At 40.6% G+C, this 17,599-nt stretch overlaps 2 protein-coding genes across 2 annotated transcripts in view; one reads left to right on the plus strand and one right to left on the minus strand.

Annotated features, from left to right (window-relative positions):
* The window catches only part of LOC126802972 (peptidyl-prolyl cis-trans isomerase CYP18-1), a 101,397-nt gene that overhangs the window by 69,116 nt on the left and 14,682 nt on the right, over positions 1 to 17,599 (minus strand). The window lies entirely within an intron of this gene.
* LOC126802967 (cytochrome P450 704C1-like) lies at positions 12,987 to 15,287 on the plus strand. Its single transcript, XM_050530692.1, has 5 exons — positions 12,987 to 13,542; positions 13,771 to 14,055; positions 14,185 to 14,517; positions 14,650 to 14,850; positions 14,929 to 15,287. The coding sequence occupies exons 1-5, from the start codon at positions 13,021 to 13,023 to the stop codon at positions 15,118 to 15,120; spliced, it is 1,533 nt and encodes a 510-aa protein (XP_050386649.1). The 5' UTR covers positions 12,987 to 13,020; the 3' UTR covers positions 15,121 to 15,287.

A 17,599-nucleotide genomic window follows, 5' to 3' on the forward strand; every position in this document is an offset into this window, starting at 1 on the left:
GCTGCACATTCCTCATCCATAGCTTGTTTCCATTCTGGAATCTTTAGAGAAATTTTATAACTTGGGGTTCAGAGGTACCTGGATCAAAACCTACATGAGACAATAGAGCTGCAAAGCACTTTTTTCTTAAAAATTCCTCTTTTGGCTCGTGTTAACATGATATGCTCATTAAGAGGACCTGCAACACCATTAACTGGATGTATACTAGTCTCAGAAATTTGACTTGTAGGATTGTATGGAGTGTCATATTGCAGGACTACAACTACACCACCACTTCCAGGCTGAGTGGATAAGGAAAAGACACCATCTTGATCAGAAAAATTAATAATCGTATCAGCTTGATTATTGAACACAGATTGTGTTCTAGTAGCATGAGGATAAATGTGAATCTGGATCATTGTCAACAAAGGCACAAGCTTGTCTCACAACATCAAAGTCAGTGGAGTCATTAGTATCAGTTGAGTTAACAACATTTGAAGATTTAAGAAGATCAATATTTGAACTTGAGGGTTGAGATGTGTACTGACCTATGGTTTGAAGAGTTGGGACAGATGCATGAGAATTTGAAGATCCATAGGACTAAGGAATAGAGAAGCAAGGTGGCACTGCTTGAGTAGCTTGAATATTTTGAGAGCCTAAATTTCTATCTTTATCAATTACTTTCTGTGCACCAATCTCTGCATATGGAAACACTGTTTCTTCAAAGAAGTCATGTATTGAAATGAAGAACTTTCTATTTGCAGGACTATAACAGACATACCCTTTGTATCTTGTAGCAACAAATCCCAGAAATATACACTTCGTAGTCTTATGTTGCAACTTGTTGCTTCTGTATGGAGAGAGAAGAGAATAGCATGCACAACGAAAGACTCTCAGCATTGCAATTGTTGGAGCAGACTGATACAATTTTCAAAAGGAGACTGCATACTTAGAACAGTAGTGGACATTCTATTTATCAAAAAGGTTGCAGTTAGGGGGTGACACTCGGTTGATTCGGTTCGGTCTGAATTGAATTTGAACTACGGTTCAATTCAGTTTAGTTTGCAGTTTTTCTATGACTAAAACTGAAACCGAACTGATCCGTTTCAGTTCGTTTTTTTCCGGTTTTTTTTTCAATTTTTTTATAAATCTGTTAATTTTTTTAAGCATAATAATTACAAACATGTTTCAGGATGAAATAATTGTGTATTATTGAATGATATGGGGGCCTATATATAGGCATTACAAAACCACAATCCCGTAGGATTCGGAGTCCTAATCTATTACGGAGATGCTAATCTATCTCCTAACATGAAACATATTAGGCTAAGACACACATAAGGGTAGAATAGTAATTCTCCCGGAACACTCCTCCTTGTGTCGCATGCCTAGGTTGCATGGTGCACACATCGTTGCCTCGGTAAAAATCTTGTCAAGCAAAACAAAAACCTCTTAGGTAAAAACAAAAGCTTGATCGAAGGGAAAAAGAGCACAATGCACCGTCTACATTTGATAGCATCATGTGAGCTAGACTCCCCCTGAAGTCTACGAAACAACTCTCCCTGATTAGTGACATAATCATGGAGTACAAAGAACAACGTATACAACGTTCATTACATCCTTCTCAAACGTAGTCTTGGACTAATGATTAATCATTAATCTAGCCGCACATCCTTAGATCATCCATGCTATACTTAGCCAAACTTAGATATTAGGAAACAAGATTGCATAACAACTCAAAACAAGAGTTTGCAATGAAAATCAGATTCTCAGGTAGAATGACCTTCACTCACTTAAACGGCCATAACTTCTTTGTCAAAATAGGTATCAGCAAACCGTAAAATGTTCTGAAAAGTAGACACTCGTGGCTTTCCAGTGACATAATATTCACAACCTAATCCGATCGGAGCAGTTCACAGTGCTCTGTCGAAGTTGACTGACTTGCAAATTTCCGGACAGAACTGTCCTACTTTGCTAAAATGGCCATAACTCACTCAATATGATAGCTATGAACAATGGTTGGTGTCCCTGGAAATTAGACACATATGCCTTTCCAATGGTACCAATTTCACCATATTTCATCGAGCGAGCTGTCCTGTAGGTCTCGTTGAAGTTGACCTACGAAATTGGACAGATTCTGATTTGTCACATTTAATGTGTCTTTTGCAAAAAGAATGGGGCAATTGACCAATGAAGGACTGATTTTGGTCCAAGACAGAACCGTACGCATCCTCTACGCTACCAGTGTTGACTGCTACACCAAGGCGTACGTTGATGTTGCTGGAGCTGTTGGCGGCGTTGGTGTGGATAGGATTTGTGTTGGTTCACTAAGTGTAGAACTAAACCCATGTCAAAGAAGCAATGCAAGTCCAATGACAATGCATAGGCGCATAGTTAATCACGTCACAATGAAAGCAATAGTGTCCCAACAACACTAACATGTATGAATGTATAGCTCATTGAATCTCTTCATCATCTATACTTAGACGGAATAGAGAATCAAGAATTAGCTTTCATATGAACACATATGGGTATGAGTTCTTGCAATCGATTGTACTACGTTCTCTTGAACATCGCAATCTGATTACATAAGCTCTCCGTGGTCTGGAGGCATTTAAAGTCCCTCGGGCACTCTCATATCTGCGTCAAGATCCCTTTACAGATATTCTATGACCACTATAATATGCTGCAAATCAGTTTTCATGGACACTACTATTGATCAAGTAGCGGAAAGCAATTATGTCCATAACGAGATAATATAACTCATCGTAGTCAATACTAGGATAATGAGACAATCTTTGCGCCATAAGTTCAGCAAATATTGCATGACTTCATATTTCTCATTACACTTACGAACAACGACCAACATAACAAGTCTAGTTCAGCCCGTATTGATTCTTTCCACTTCGGTCAAGTTGCTCATCGTTGATACTTTACAACGGAATAAGAGCATAAGCGAATACATCATCAATCATGGGAGATCAATCCATTAAACACACGCGCGCTGTATACGATCAATTTGTGAGAATTCGATTATTCTCTAACATCAACAAAAGGAGTCTGTAGCGTCCCACAGAAACTTAGTTGATACACATGTTTAGAGAATATCTCTTGATGATGGGCGAAATACTTGTGCCTACGCACCTCGCTTCTTTCTGGTTTTGATTCCAGAGAATAATGGTCTCCCCCTCATCTAGGTAGGAGCCAAGACCGAAGCTATGACCCTTACTAGTCCATCTTTGCGTTTGCCGCCCTTGTTTTGTGGTGCAATACCACGGGCGCCGACAACACCACAGCGTACGATGGTGCCATTGCCGGCTTCTTTCCCACTGTCAGGGATGGTGCCAATAGTGCTAGGACCAGGTCATATGAAATTGTCTCATATTCTGAGAGTTCCAACCTTACCGGCACATCACAACATTTATGTGCGATCTCGTCACTTTCGCAATATCGGTAAAGTCATTGAGCATCAAATCCTTAACTTTCTGGAGGTAGATAATGCGTTGCACATTTGCTCACTTTGAGTAGTGCGGGATCTTAATGAGACATAGTGCCACACCACGTCAATTCCTGGCGTTAAAACCGGAATGGGAGCATTCCATATCTCCCCCTAACGACGGGAAGTATGTCTCATCAAAGTGACCGTCTGCTAATATCGCAGGATAGAGATCAATGGTTGTAGATTGGAAATAGCGGACAAGTGTTGGTGATTCATAAATCATAACCAACCAGAATACTTAATCGTTTCAAGTAGACCCATTGAGATAACTATAATAGAGGCACATAAACAACTTTAACCAAATAGGCGTTTAATGAAAAGAACGTTGGGATCGTATCCAGTAACCATCTGGTACGCACTAAACGCTTGGCAAGTGTGGGTCTAAAACGAATAAGTGTCGCTGCATGCAACATCATTACATATCCCTATGCAAAAATCGGCAGGTTAGTACCCATAACCAAGTCCGAGCTCTGCTAGATCATACAGTGAATGAACATGAGGAATAATATGTTCAACGACGATCCCAGTAGATATGCAAAACAAAATCATCGAAGTCGTGGAGGTGAACTCTCCAACGATATCCAATCAAATAGATTTGAGAGGATGTGAAGGGTGGTGAGTCCTTAGTATGATGATCATAGCTAAAAACTTTAGCGAATGCAGCGTTTCTTGTGGAAAGCAAAGCGACATGTGACCAACGTGTCGATGCTCTTAACCTATACCAGAAAAATACCGAAAAATGTCTGCATTCGGTTGGATATGGTCCACTAATGTCACCTTAAATACTTCGTAAGAATGAAACGTTCTCGGTTGGAGCCTTATCAAATAAGGACTTCCTTGAAATCAAGCAAAAGAACAAGCTTTGCAAAATGAGCGATGGGCATCAGAGATTGCCATAGAGGCATTAGAAAACACGGGAGGCATCACAAGCTCCTATGAAGGATGGGATGCCGCCACCGACGGCCTAAATGCCATGGAGCCACCGAGAAGGGTAGGCTCGGCCTCATCGTGCATGGCACGGATGGGCACGACCTCACCGTGTGGAGCACGGGTGAGGTGATCCTCCAATCGCTTCGTGAACATGAAAAATAGATGATAATGTGAATTTCAAAGAACTCGAATCATCATATCTTGTTCAAAATGACCAAAAAAACGATCATGTCAAAACCGAGAAGGCAGTAAAACTGAACCCATGATTCAAAGAATCTTGAGTTACATAAAGCTACTACTGCAGGCAAGCAAAACTATGTCTGCAGGCTAACAAAGCTACTGTCGAAGCTTGAAAAAGATACTGTCAATGAAATCTGACAGATGTATTCCTCGCCATTCTTAACACAAATATCAAGATGAAAATCCATCATTGGCATGTAGGGCCTTTAAAACTTAGCAAGGCACGAAGATATAGAACACAATCTCCGCACGAGATCCATAAAACAACTACCTGCGCCGTAGGACAGTGTGGGTGGTTACACAATTAGCAAGACACTCGATTTCACGGCGGGACATTCTCAAAATGAAGATTAAGAGAGTCAACGACGCGGTGAACTTCTCTACACAATACGCCGTAGGATATTGTAAGAGAGGGGATTGAAACAAATGGCAATCCCATCGAATGTATCACATGGTAATATAACTACATTCTTCAACTCAAGAGTCGCAAAAACATGGTATTAGAGCAGTTGAATACCAAACAATTTGGGTGGTAAAAACCATCCAATTGGTGCGGGTGGTCACCAATAATAATAAAATCATTTGAGCTATGAAACGACTTGGAGAAAACCGGAAAAATAACCGGAAAACCATGTCAAATTAACTCAAAACCGGGTGAATTTTGGACTGGGAAAACGTGGCAGTAAAAACTGCTGGAAATATGTCGGAAAAATGATGAGAAACGACAAAAATAAAACGTCGGAAAAACTCGCCGGAAGCCGGCGGCACCGATTGCCGGAAATCTGGCCGGTTTGGAGGCCGTAACTTCAGGTCCGATAGGAAACGCCGTCCGGAACTGGATGGCGGTGCCGGAAATGCCGGAATATGGCCGGAAGGCGGCGAATACGCCTGTAAAATGCCGAAAAACGTTCCGGAAACGCCGGAACAGTAACCGGGAACGACGTCAATTTTGACGTTCCGAGGTCCTTTTTCCAAATTTCAAGGTCCAAAATCACAATGTAGTGCTATTGGGGTCCCATGTAACGCAAAAGCGGCCAATTTAAAAACCAGGTGAGTTGCAAACGTTGACCATGCATGCTAAGTCAAGGCAAATAAAATTCTCACGAGTCCATCTTGTAAACAAGAAATTTTATTGAATATACCAATATTTAATACAACACAACCAAACTTCAAATTCCAATAGACGACTTAAGCTAAAGTCGAGCAAGAAACATGGCAATGCCAACGTCATACTTGAAAAATAGTAAGCAGAAGACATAGTCAAAATAGATTGACTAATCAAAAGTCTGTAGCAACAAAATCTTGCATATCGGATTGGGCGGAGCCTTAGCCTGAGGCTAAAAAATGTGCTTACTTGAGAATGGAAGAATGTTACGTTTCCATTTCCAAAATTCCCTCAAGAAATAGATACAGGTGCCAAAAATGGCATGAGTTTCTTTGATGTGGAGTATGCATCAATGTCAACTCTGATAATACAACGTCATAGACGTTCATTAAATCACTTTAAGTGGGTCCCATAGAATTCGTTATTTTTTGGGAGATTTTGTGAGCAAATAGTGCTGCTTCAGAGTAATGAGTCAACTCAAATAAATGAGTACGTAGACCTTGGGATTATCGTATATAGACATGAGTTTAAGAAAACTCAAACATTCAAATAACAGTCGCGATGACGACGCATCCATGAGAAACGAGGGTTGTATAGGTTTCGAATAATCGAAATATTCAAGTATGTAATCGGAATTCGAAGGGTTGTGATGTATATGGTCACAAAATAATCGATGCATATCGGCGATTCTCATGATCGCACCCAAAACAGCGGTGCACTCAGGCGACCACACGAAATCGATATCTTCTTTTTTAAATAATAACGTGACTCCCCCAGGACCGTCACACGAAAAACGTCGACCAAGAGGGGAATCATATCCCTATTTGGTCTCATCGGCGTTATAAGAAAGGCCGGAAAAGAAGACACGAAAAAGGCTAATAGAGCCCGATAATTTATATATATATATCTTCAAAAGCAGCAACTTTAAGAAAAACATACTTGTTGGTCTGCCAAATAGACCGCATATAAGTAAATTGCTCTGCAAATCGATCGTCATGCATGAAGTTGCTGGATGAATTCCTTTTTCGATCTTCGTCCGATGACATAAAAATCTTGGGAGGATACGATCAAAATCATATGTAGATGACAAAAGTATCGTCCATCTCGGCATGAATGTCATCACCATAGTACGACGAGTGATCACTTTTCCTATGTAAGCACGCGAAACATAGTTAGAAAACGAAAACGTGAAAATAAACGATTTAATAAGCAATAGGAAAAGAAAAAGGAAAAAAAAATAGTTTAAAGGCCCAAAAGAGTAGAGAAGACAGGAGTAGCTTCTCTTGAGCGAAGAGTTTGCTTGTGCAGTTCGCGTTCCTTGCGTATATATGCGGGAGGAGCAATTTTTGAATCCTCTGATGCGGGGTCTTGCGGAGCAAAAAGATGTTTTTGCGGAGCGAATGCGGAGGAGACCCTGCGGGGCTACGTGCAGGGGCTGCGGGGGCTGGGTGCAGGGGCAGCAGGGGGGTCGCAGGGGATGCAGGGTAGCAGGACAGGATGCAGGGGCTGCAGGGGTCGCGAGCGGGGCTACAGGGTTCGCGAGCGGTGCTGCGTGCGTGCGTACAGGGGCAGCGAGCAGGGCCTGCAGGGTTCGCGAGCGGGGCTGCGTGCGTGCAGGGGCAGCGAGCAGGGCCTGTATGCAGGGCAGCAAGGCAGAAGTTGCAGGGGCAACAAGGTTGGTTGCGCGCAGGGATGCGGGGGTAGCAGCGGGGGGAGGGGGGGGCTGCAACAACGGCGAGCAGGGGCTGCGCCGACAAGGAGATGCCGGAGGCCGGAGACGACGGCGGCCGGCGGTGGAGAAGAGAAAAATTTCTAGGGCTCTAAAAGTTCAGGATTTTAGGGCAACGTGCTGATAACGTGTTTCAAGATGAAATAATTGTGTATTATTGAATGATATGGGGGCCTATATATAGGCATTACAAAACCACAATCCCGTAGGATTCAGAGTCCTAATCTATTACGGAGATGCTAATCTATCTCCTAACAGGAAACCTATTAGGCTAAGACACATATAAGGGTAGAATAGTAATTCTTCCGGAACAAAACAAGGATTTTAGAGCTTCTAAATTCCAAGTTAAATTACATTTGATTGCGCTCAATATAACATTTGGTGTGTACTGGAACAACGGCATTAGGAAGAGCAGTATCACCATAACCGCCACTAGCATTACTATGTTGGACAGTGCTGTTTTTGCTCCAGTATTGTGATTCACAGCTGACCTCGAGAATGAACTTGGTCATGAAAATCAAACTGTTTCATCAGAATTAATTTTTGTTGGGTAAATATGTTGGGGAAGAACTCTGGACCTCATTTATGTACCAGTTGTAATGTAAATTTAAGTAGTGGAGCCAACAATGTTCATGATGCCTATTGCTATCATCTCCTTGTTTCCATCAACCCGGTAGTCTTTCATAGCAGCAAAATTTCTTCCTACTGCAATACCTTCCTATTTTATTTGATCCAGAATGCAGTCTCTTAAAAATGTGATCTTTACAAAAACTTAGTATATTCAAAATGAAGAGGGAAATCTTACAGTGAGAAATAATCCTAGAGATAATCCTAGAGATAATCCCAGTCTTAATTGCTAGTCCTAAATGTGTTCCTTTGAACTGCAACATGTTCCATGAAGGTGGGTTCAGCCCTTTCTATAACTCTCCAATCTGCCATACACAATCAAACCAAAATTAACCTCCAATACCACACTGAATCACTGATGCATATTTATTTCCCTTCACTGCAAACACAATAAGGTTGGAGACAATCACAGATTCACAGACACTAGAGGTGCACCAGCTGAGACCCAGAACAGCTTTGGCTTTTTCATGGTCTGCACACATCAAGGCACACAACCCAATTTAGTGTAGTCAAAGTCTAACTAATAATCCTTTCGGAATCCTGACACTATCAGCTTAATTTGATGTTTTCTTCACTTGTTATAAGTGCATATGATCCTTGACCAACAAGGTAAATCAGTTCTTTCATCCTCAGCAATAAACCTCACAAATCATAAAATTCAGCAATAACAGCAAAACAAAAATGCTTACTTGTTTCTTGTTGTATTCGACCTTCCTCTTCCCGCCTTAGCCTGGTAAGGTGCTTTCTCTTGCACAAATTTTACCCGAGAAGCAACCATCAACCATCGGTAAAAGAGTGCAGAACAATGAAAACAAGACTATCTACACGTCATTCGATAGTAGATCTACAGCCTGGTGTCCCACCTGCTTCAATAACTTCAATATTAAACATGATTAGATCTGCACATCATAATCAATTAATCTTTCTTTACAAACCCATTAACACAACAAAATGATCACAGATAATGGGTTCCGAACAATTGGAAGAATCAAGGTGAAACAGAAAGATACCTGAAAATTTGAGATGAAGAACAGGGGCATCGGGGTGACTGGGTGATGCATCGGCCGGTTGGCGGCAAAGAGTGAGAGTGGAGAGACTCTGAAGTATGAATCGGGTGGCAAAGAGATGATCCAGCGTCAGGTAGCAAATTGACGCGGCAGTGTTAGGGAGTAGATCTCAGCAGCGTGGGGGAGTAGATCTCGGTAGCGCTAGGGAGTAGATCTCGGCGGCGTTGGGGAGTATATCTTGCCACATACGCTCAAATCTGCTTGGAGGTTTAGCATTGCCTGATGGTAGTCATCAACCTTGACATAGTCCAGTAGAGGTATAGATCTTCATTCTGCCAACAAAGTTGGCTGTCGTGCATCATGCACATTGTCAAATCGTTCCTTGAGAGTATACCAGAGAACTTTTGGATCTGTGAGCTTTAGGCACTGTTTATTGAGTACTTGTCCATATAGCACCTGAGAAATCTCTTTTGTTTTTTGAGGTTGATGACAACAGTAAACTTATTTCCAACGAACGTGATTTCCAAGTTGGACACCCATTGATGATACTGAGAATTTAGGATGTTAAAATTATTCGCGTATTTTCAAGTATTAGTCAAGATGTTAGTTTCGAATTAACCAAATATTTCGTAACAATTGTACGGTTCAAATTGGGACGTCCTAACCCCTAAATCCCCCCCCCTCCCCTCCCCCCTCCCCTCCCCCCTCCTAAATTTTTGTAGAGAAAGAGGATTAGGAAGATCGAGAGATCAGGAGAGCAACCCTTGTTTTCTCCTCTCTTTTTTTCCCTTTCCATTTTCTTCTTCCTCCCCCGTTCTCTCCCTCCTTATGTGTCAACAGGAGAGATGATTTATGCTTAGTCATCTTCCCCCTAGAAGATAACTATACCCATTTAAATGCCTTTTAATTTTTTTCTTCCCTTCATTTAACATTTCGATAAAAAATAAGTTATTTTATTTTATTAATATTAATTTTTTATTGGATATTACAAACTCCCATCGTGCATTAAATTTCGTACTAATCAAGTGATACCAAACTTCACATAAAAAAAACTGAAATGTGATCATATGCAATAATCAAACTAGGTAATGAAAATGTCTGATACCTACTCAATTGAAGACCATGAAACCTAGGTCCGAATCGACTCGGGGAAGGAAGGGGTTATCGATCGCTTGGGGAACAAGAGAGTTTTCCCAAAAAGAGGAATGGATGATAGATAGCGTCCCAAAATACCAAGGCAACTTGATTTGGACTAACCTCTACTTAATCCGAGTTGGGGTGTCACACAAATCAATGTGAATTTGCGGCTATGACTGCCACGATTGAATTTTTCTTTTATTATTCTTCATTTTTTTCCATATGTAGCTACTCACAATGACTATGGATGGTAACAGGTTCTGATTTGTCACATTTAATGTGTCTTTCGCGAAAAGAATGGGGGAATTGACCAATGAATGACTGATTTTGGTCCAAGACGGAACCGTACGCATCCTCTACGCTACCAGTGTCGATTGCTACACCAAGGCGTACGTTGATGTTGTTGGAGTTGCTGGCGGCGTTGGTGTGGATAGGATTTGTGTTGGTTCACTAAGTGTAGAACTAAACCCATGTCAAAGAAGCAATGCAAGTCCAATGACAATGCATAGGCGCATAGTTAATCACGTCACAATGAAAGCAATAGTGTCCCAACAACACTAACATGTATGAATGTATAGCTCATTGAATCTCTTCATCATCTATATTTAGACGGAATAGAGAATCAAGAATTAGCTTTCATATGAACACATATGGGTATGAGTTCTTGCAATCGATTGTACTACGTTCTCTTGAACGTCGCAATGTGATTACATAAGCTCTTCGTGGTCTGGAGGCATTTAAAGTCCCTCGGGCACTCTCATATCTGCGTCAAGATCCCTTTACAGATATTATATGACCACTATCATATGCTGCAAATCATTTTTCATGGACACTACTATTGATCAAGTAGCGGAAAGCAATTATGTCCATAACGAGAGAATATAACTCATCGTAGTCAATACTAGGATAATGAAACAATTTTTGCGCCATAAGTTCAGCAAATATTGCATGACTTCATCTTTCTCATTACACTTACGAACAATGACCAACATAACAAGTCTAGTTCAGCCCGTATTGATTCTTTCCACTTCGGTCAAGTTGCTCATCGTTGATACTTTACAACGGAATAAGAGCATAAGCGAATACATCATCAATCATGGGAGATCAATCCATTAAACACACGCGCGCGCTGTATACGATCAATTTGTGAGAATTCGATTATTCTCTAACATCAACAAAAGGAGTCTGTAGCGTCCCACAGAAACTTAGTTGATACACATGTTTAGAGAATATCTCTTGATGATGGGCGAAATACTTGTGCCTACGCACCTCGCTTCTTTCTGGTTTTGATTCCAGAGAATAATGGTCTCCCCCTCATCTAGGTAGGAGCCACGATTGAAATTTTCTTTTATTATTCTTCATTTTTTTTCCATATGTAGCTACTCACAATGACTATGGATGGGAACAAACGACAATCTCAGCCACTCATAAAACTCGATGTCAGTTGAGTGGCGAGTTCCCATGATATCTACCAGAGAAGCAGAAAAATCGGGTTGACAAGAAAATTGAGTTTGAAAGTTCCATATGCAAGATAAAAATATCATCAAAGTAAACTTCATTGAAAGCATGAACTTTAATTTATAAATTTACCTTGATTGTGCAAAAACAAGTCTTGAGTTTTCTTCTTCTTCTCTTCCTCTTGTATGACAGCAACCTTAAAGCTTGATCTTCTTCAAAGGAAAATTGGTGCAGCGGCAGAGGAGGCTAGACCATCGAGAAGCGGTGGCCGGACGGGGGGGGGGGGGGGGTCGGTTGGAAATGGGGGCGAAAAAATAGGGTTTATGGTTTTTGTTTTTGTTTTTGTTTTGTTTTTTTTTCGGGATCTAGGCTTAGGGTTTTAGGGCTAGAGTTTTATGCTCGATAACGTGAAATAGTAGAATGAATTCGAGAGAATAACAGTAGTTTTATATTGATAGATATGAAGCTTTTATATATAGGCATTACATTAAAGATCCTGATGAATCAGAGATAAGATATTATTCATTAACTAGCTAGACTATACTAATTAGGAAAAGATACACCAATAATATTTAGGAGATAATGTCACATCACGGGACCGCTCCGCCGTAACACAATATTGTCTGCTTTGGGCACTCTCCTCTCTGGCCCTCACATGTTTATTTCTGGGAGCTCACAAGCAACTTTCCAATAGGTCACCCGTCTTGGAATTGTTCTAGCCCGAGCAAGTATAAATTTGGAGTTCTAATCCCCTCCAAAGCCATTAAGCCCCCCAAAATGCCTCGTGTTAGATGGAGGTGAGCATGTAGATATAAGACACATTACCCCCTCTCTGTTGGCCGATATGAGATATTACAATACACCCTCCTAAGGAGTCCGACGTACTCGTCGATACATTTGCACCACCCGGCAGAATGGCTCTAATACCAAATTGTCACATCCCGGGACCGCTCCGCTGTAACACAATATCGTCCGCTTTGGGTACTCTCCTCTCTGGATTTCACGGTTTTGTTTCTAAGAACTCAAGAGCAACTTCCCAGTAGGTCACCCATCCCTAACCCTTTTTCATTGGCCAATGTGGGATATTACAGATAATTTCCCTACAATAAAGATAACTACGTAAACTACCAATTATCAGTTTATTTATTTAATTTTTTTTGTTTTATTTTTCTAAAATTTCTGATAGAGAAATAGATAGTAGTACTTAAATAAATTAAATGGTAACATACACGGAGTTGGCGAAGTTTTGTCCTCACTTAGATGAGTACATCCAAGACTTGCCTCTCTGTAATCACCAAAACTAAAAATAATGGGTTTCTTCAATCTCATCATCACCCTCGCATTTCTGTTGCTGTCTCTGTTCCTCACCTTCCTGTCGTTTCTCACCTTCAAAATCTTCACCGGAAAATCCCTCAGAGACCCAAATTACCCACCTGTCAAAGGCACCGTCTTCCACCAGCTCCTCTACTTCACCACGCTCTATGACCACCAAACCAAACTCGCCGGAGACACCCCAACTTACCGGCTCCTCGCGCCGGACCACAGCGAGGTCTACACCGCCGATCCATTAAACGTCGAGCATGTTCTCAAAACCAACTTCGCCAATTACACGAGAGGTGATTACCATGTGGGTATTATGTCTGATATCTTTGGCCAGGGGATATTTGTGGCTGATGGAGAGAAATGGAAGCAGCAGAGGAAGCTTGCCAGTTACGAGTTTTCGACGAGAGTGCTTAGGGATTTTAGCTGCTCTGTTTTCAGAAGAAATGGTGCTAAATTGGTCAAAGTTATTTCTGAGTACTCTGTTGCTAATGGAGTTTTTGATATGCAGGTCAGTCAGTCAATTTTCTTGTAGGTCATAGAAGCACAATTTGTGTTTGTACATTAGTGTGTCGATAAATCAAGTAAACCAATTCGATGTAGAGGTCGACTATATAACTGTGCTTAATGTTTTCTTTTACTGTAGGGTGTGTCATGCTTAGCTAACTGTAACTTTGATTCATAGATTGATGCAAACTGGAATGAACATTATTTTTATATGGTATCACTGGTTTTGTAGGATTTGCTTATGAGATGTACTTTGGATTCAATATTCAAAGTTGGGTTTGGAATAGAACTGCATTGCTTGGAGGGTTTAAGCAAAGAAGGGATAGAATTTATGAAGGCATTTGATGAGTCCACTGCTTTGACCTATTGGAGATACGTTGATCCGTTCTGGAAATTGAAAAGGTTTCTTAACATTGGTTGTGAGGCTTCCCTTAAAAAATATGTCAAAGTTATTCAAAATTTTGTGCAGCAACATATCAGCAGAAAGAGGGAACTGCTAGCTCTGAAGAAAGATGGTGTAAGTTTATATCTTCTGCATTGTGATTCTTTTAATTAAGTGTTCTCTATCTGAATTTTCAACTTATTAATGCTCTCATTAGTACAACTCAAAGATCTCTGTAGTGTTAAATATTATCATGTTTTGAAGAATGGCAAGGAGGACATACTCTCGAGGTTTCTATTGGAGAGTGAAAAGAATCCAGAGGAGATGAATGATAAATATCTAAGCGATATAATTCTGAATTTTATGATTGCTGGGAAAGATACCAGTGCAAACACCCTGTCATGGTTCTTCTACATGCTTTGCAAGCATCCTCTCATACAAGAAAAAGCTGCACAAGAAGTGAGGGATGTAATTGGTAATCAAGAAGTAGATGTTGATGCATTTGTAGAGAAAATAACTGATGCATCTCTTGACCAACTTCATTATCTTCATGCTACACTATCAGAGACCTTGAGGCTATACCCTGCAGTTCCTGTGGTATGTCCGTATGTGTACTCAGATTTCCACTTCTCTATTTTTATCTTATTGAACTTCATGTCAATGCATTTAAATTCCATACGAGGTCCTGTAAATAACACAGATTGATATGTTTGTGTATTTGGCATCAAGGATGGGAGATGTGCGGAGAAAGATGACATTCTTCCTGATGGCTTTATAATGAAAAAAGGAGACGGAATAAATTACATGGCCTATTCCATGGGGAGAATGCCTTATATTTGGGGACAAGATGCTGAGGAATTCAAACCTGAAAGATGGCTCAACAATGGAGTTTTCCAGCCTGAATCAACTTTCAAATTTGTCACATTTCATGTCTGTATCATGTCCCTTCGTGTCACATATTTTAATCACCAAAGAGCTCTCTAATAAATTCTTCTGTGCTATTTGCAGGCAGGCCCTCGGATTTGTCTAGGAAAGGACTTTGCTTACCGACAGATGAAGATAGTAACAACAGCTCTTCTGTACTTTTTTCGCTTCAAATTGGCTGATGAAACAAAAAATGTAACCTACAGAACCATGTTCACCCTTCACATCCATGGTTCTCTCCCTATGCTTGTAGTTCCAAGAACCGAGCAGAAGTAGAGCTAGCATACTTGTGTATAGGATATCAATGTATTTACAATATGTGAAATGATTACAACTGGTCAATGGTGTTGTCTAGCTGTTTGTGTTTAGGAGATGTAGTAACTAGTAAACATGGTTTGTATCTGGCTAGATGATGATGGTATGTATATTTGGATATTCACTATTTACTAATTATTTGGTGTTGCATTGGTCATCGGTTTATGAACCGTTTCAGCTCCAGCGGTTCGGCAGAAGAATTCAATATTGCTTATAGATTCTTACACCAGAAATGTCCTATAAATAATCCTATAAAGTGTACGATTATCCTATTTTCACTAATCACTCCGTAATTCTCTCATTCAATCACGTTAACACTTCTCCTCAAGTTGGCGCATACACATCAACAATGCTCAACTTGTTAAGTGAGTCATAAAAGGCCTTCTTAGACACTCATTTTGTGAGCATATCGGCAAGTTGCTCTTCTGTAGGAACAAAAGGAAAACTAATGATCTTTGCATCTAGCTTCTCCTTTATAAAGTGACGATCAACCTCCACATGTTTTGTACGATCATGTTGCACAGGATTTTGTGAAATATCTGGCTTGTTGTCACAGTACAGCTGCATAGCACACTTAGGCTTAATACCCAAATCTTGTAGCAAATTTCTAAGCCATAACAATTCGCACACTCCCTGAGCCATACCTTTGTACTCTGCTTCAACACTAGATCGAGCTACCACTTTTTATTTCTTACTCTTCCATGTAATAAGATTACCCCCAACAAAGCTAAAGTACCCTGATGTGGATCTCCGATCTGTAATATTTTCAGCCCAGTCTGCATCTGTGAAGCCACAAACCTCAAAAATATTATTGTGATTAGAAAACATTATTCCTTTTCCTGGAGCTGACTTTAAGTACCTCAAAATCCTTACAACAACATCTATGTGATCTACACTGAGATTATGCATGAACTGACTTACTACACTTACTGCATACGCAACATCTGGTATGGTATGTGATAAATAAATTAGGCGTCCAACTAGCCTCTAATAACGAGGTTTTGTCAGTAGGCACTTGATCTAAATACTCTGCTAACCGATGATTATGCTAAATAAGAGTATCAATGAGAGTCAATCCAACAAACATGTCTCTGTTAATAGATCAATGATGTACTTTCTCTGACACAGATAGATACCATCATTTCCCCGGGCTACCTCAATGCCCAAGAAGTACTTGAGTGTACCTAGGTTCTTCATCTCAAACTCTATAACTAGCTGTTTTTGTAATCTATCCACCTCAACAGTATCATTCCCAGTAACTACCATATCATCAACATATATAATTAGGGCTGTTAACTTCTCTTGTTGATGTCTGAGAAATAATGTGTGGTCTGAATTACTATGTCTGTAGCCAATTTTCCTCATTAATTGTGAGAACTTTTCAAACCAAGCACGAGGTGACTGTTTAAGACCATACAAAGACTTTCTTAATCTGCATACAAAGTTACTTGGAGAAGCGGCCACATATCCAGGCGGAAGATCCATGTACACTTTCTTTGTAAGTTCTCCGTGAAGGAATGCATTCTTAACATTAAACTGTCTAAGTGGCCAGTTTAAGCTAGCAGCACAAGAGAGCAATACCCGAATAATGTTTATTTTTGCAACAAGTGCAAATGTCTCATCATAGTCTATGTCATATGTCTGGGTGAACCCCTTTGCTACTAGGCTTGCTTTATACCGGATCGCTAACCCATCTGGACTATGCTTTATTGTAAACACCCAACGACATCCCACAGTTTTCTTGTCATGTGGTGGAGATACAAGCTCCCAAGTATTGTTCTTTTGTAATGCTTCCATCTCTTCCTCCATTGCTTTCCTCCATTTTCTTTTCAAAAACTCCATTATGCTCAGGTGTGTAAGGACACGTTGTTTGATGAACAATTCCGTGTGTGTTAAAGAACTACTGAAAGACATGATTCACATATTCTCCCCCATTATCAGTGTTGGCACCCCTACTAGCACAGAGCTAGTATGACATGCCACCGAGCATAAGCATCACTCTCTAGGCGGATCTACAAGTCACTATGTGGCTCAACCATGATATTCATAGCGTACCTCGTCATACAAGCTTTCTAATGATAGTCGGAACTCACCAAGACACCACCGGGAAGTCACCTTTCCGACCTCATCAAGATGACTCCATAATAAGCCTAGAGGGGCACTTGTCCCACATTGAAGAATATGTAAATGAGAGGGGTTCCCTCACCTATAAAAAGGACCCCTCATCCCATTTAGAAAGGGGGATCACTACTTGTATAACTCAAGGCTATTTGCTTATACTAGTGGATTCAAGTGGACGTAGCCTACCCCAAGAGAGGAAGGTGAACCACTATACTTCTTGTGTCAAACTAACACTCACTAATAGCTAACCGTGTGATCAGCCACCCATCTGGTAATCACAACGTTAACATTGGCGCCGTCTGTGGGAATCGCTAAAAAA

The sequence above is a fragment of the Argentina anserina genome, chromosome 7, assembly GCF_933775445.1.
Source record: "Argentina anserina chromosome 7, drPotAnse1.1, whole genome shotgun sequence".
NCBI classification, from domain to species: domain Eukaryota; kingdom Viridiplantae; phylum Streptophyta; class Magnoliopsida; order Rosales; family Rosaceae; genus Argentina; species Argentina anserina.